We start from the raw sequence: 2,500 nt of genomic DNA, 5'->3' as shown, positions 1-2,500 counted from the left end.
CTTAGCTTCAAAGAGATATTAAATAATCAAGCGCAACCCTTTGATGTCTGAGCGGCAACCCTTCCATTATCATCTACGATGACATAATATAAATAAAACGAGAGAGAGATAGTCTTCATGACTCACATGTAATTGTTGATCTCTACAATAAACTTTCACTCCCCGATTAAAAAACAAACAAAAAAACAACAACAAAAAACAAACAAACAAACAAACAAAAAACCAAACAAAAAACAACAACACACACACACACAAAAAAACAGAGGAAAAAAAACAAACAAAAACAACAAAACAACAAAAACAAAAACACAGAGAAAACAAGAAAATCGAAAGGAAAAAAAAACAGAAAAAAAAGAAAATCGAAAAAAAATATAACAAAGAGAAAAAAGAAAGAAAGAAAAAAACACACACAAACACACACACAAAAACAAAACAAAACAAAACAAAAAACCCACGAGAATTGCTGAGTAATAATCAGCTGCTGACGGAAACTTCGACTGATGTGCAGAAACAGGGTTGTCTTAATCACGAATCATTAATAAAATCAAATCAAATAAAAAGTGTTGAGACTGACAGGATGTTCCAAAACGACAAACAACTCGAGGATTCGAAGTCACGACTGGCTCGCAGGAGTCACAATCCAGGGGGAAAAAAAAACAAAAACAAAAAAAAAAAAGTTTTGAAACTGTTTGTCGACGGGCGCAATAGCCGAGTGGTTAAAGCGTTGGACTGTCAATCTGAGGGTCCTGGGTTCGAATCACGGTGACGGCGCCTGGTGGGTAAAGGGTGGAGATTTTTTACAATCTCCCAGGTCAACATATGTGCAGACCTGCTAGTGCCTGAACCTCCTTCGTGTGTATATGCAAGCAGAAGATCAAATACGCACGTTAAAGATCCTGTAATCCATGTCAGCCAGCGTTCGGTGGGTTATGGAAACAAGAACATACCCAGCATGCACACCCCCCAAAAACGGAGTATGGCTGCCTACATGGCGGGGTAAAAACGGTCATTCACGTAAAAGCCCGCTCGTGTGCATACGAGTGAACGCTGAAGAAGAAGAAGAAGAACTCACTATTCTCAACTGTTTCGTCCTTGACAAACACATGCTGTGCAAAACTTCCGTGAATATAGTCATGCAAATTACGAGAGCTGAGCCAAAAGACTTTATCAACAATACCACTGCCGTTTCTGACCAGTTAACAGTAAATACTTGGTTGGGTTGTTTTTTTTAAAAGTGCTATTGAGATTATACATACAGCCTTTGTGCATTCAATTATAATGACTGAGCAGTTAACAGTAAATACTTTTGAGTGCTGCTGAGATTATACATACAGCCTTTGTGCATTCACTTATAATGACTGACCAGTTGACAGTAAATACTTTTGAGTGCTGTTGAGATTACAGCCTTTGTGCGTTCGATTATAATGACAGCCTTGTCGTAGTAGGCCATACACTGAAATATTGGAACCAGAGGGCCGCGAACGACCATCTGACGTGATGTGTTAAATCATGTATATATTCATATTTATTTATTTATTTATTTACTTTCTTACCTTTTCCGGCCCGCTGTGCATGTAGTTACGGTGTGGGCATACTGAACTGGAAGGTAGCAGGGCTGCAACACACACACACACACGTTACGTCATAAGATTTTTTTACGTCACCACAAGGACAATCACTGACGTCACCGTCAGCGTTAAATTATCTACGTCATCATGAGGGTCCAGGTTATTACGTCATCGTGAGGGGGGTCAATATTGTTGACGTCATTGTGAGGAACACGACTATTGTTCACGTCATCGTGAGGGACAAGGTTGCTATTGATGACGTCATCGTGAGGGGACAAGACTGTTGATGTCATAGGGTGGAGACAAGAATGCTGTTGTCATAGTGATGAACAGAGTAACATTATTACTCATCATACCTTTTGGAACAATTGCTGTCTTTCTGTCTTGTCAAATACTATACGATACAAGTAATATGTTCTCTCTCTCTCTCTCTCTCTCTCTCTCTCTCTCTCTCAATCTCTCTCCCTTCTACCCCACTCTACTATACGTTATGGAAATCTGGCTTTAAAAATGAAACAGACACAGATTACAATAACACCACCACCACCACCACCAACAACAAGAACAACTACAAGAACAACAACAATAATAATAATAATAATGATGATGATGATGATGATGGTAAATAATAATAATAATAATGATAATAAACAGAGAGTAAGATAAAACAAGACTGACTGGAGAAAGAGAAAGAGAGAGAGAGAGAGAGAGACAGAGACAGAGAGAGAGAGAGACAGCGACAGAGACAGAGAGCGACAGAGACAGAGCGAGACAGAGACAGAGAGAGAGACAGAGACAGAGACAGTCAGTCAAGCAGACAGACAGAGAGAAACACACACACACACACACACACACACACACAGAGGGAGGAAGGGAGGGAGGGAGAAAGAAAGGAAGAGAAAGAGAGCAAAAGGGAGGGAGGGGGGGGGAGG

General features: G+C 40.0%; 1 protein-coding gene across 1 annotated transcript in view; it reads right to left on the bottom strand.

The window, feature by feature from the left end:
- Positions 1–2,500, bottom strand: part of LOC143274834 (phosphoenolpyruvate phosphomutase-like) — a 55,426-nt gene that overhangs the window by 25,668 nt on the left and 27,258 nt on the right. The window contains exon 3 of the mRNA XM_076578776.1: positions 1,554–1,615. Within this exon, the coding sequence (XP_076434891.1) occupies positions 1,554–1,615 (62 nt within the window). The remainder of the gene's footprint in view (positions 1–1,553; positions 1,616–2,500) is intronic.

The sequence above is a fragment of the Babylonia areolata genome, chromosome 29 (genome assembly GCF_041734735.1).
Source record: "Babylonia areolata isolate BAREFJ2019XMU chromosome 29, ASM4173473v1, whole genome shotgun sequence".
NCBI classification, from domain to species: domain Eukaryota; kingdom Metazoa; phylum Mollusca; class Gastropoda; order Neogastropoda; family Buccinidae; genus Babylonia; species Babylonia areolata.
Note: the sequence above shows the minus strand (reverse complement) of the source record. Positions and strands in the feature narration are given on the sequence as shown.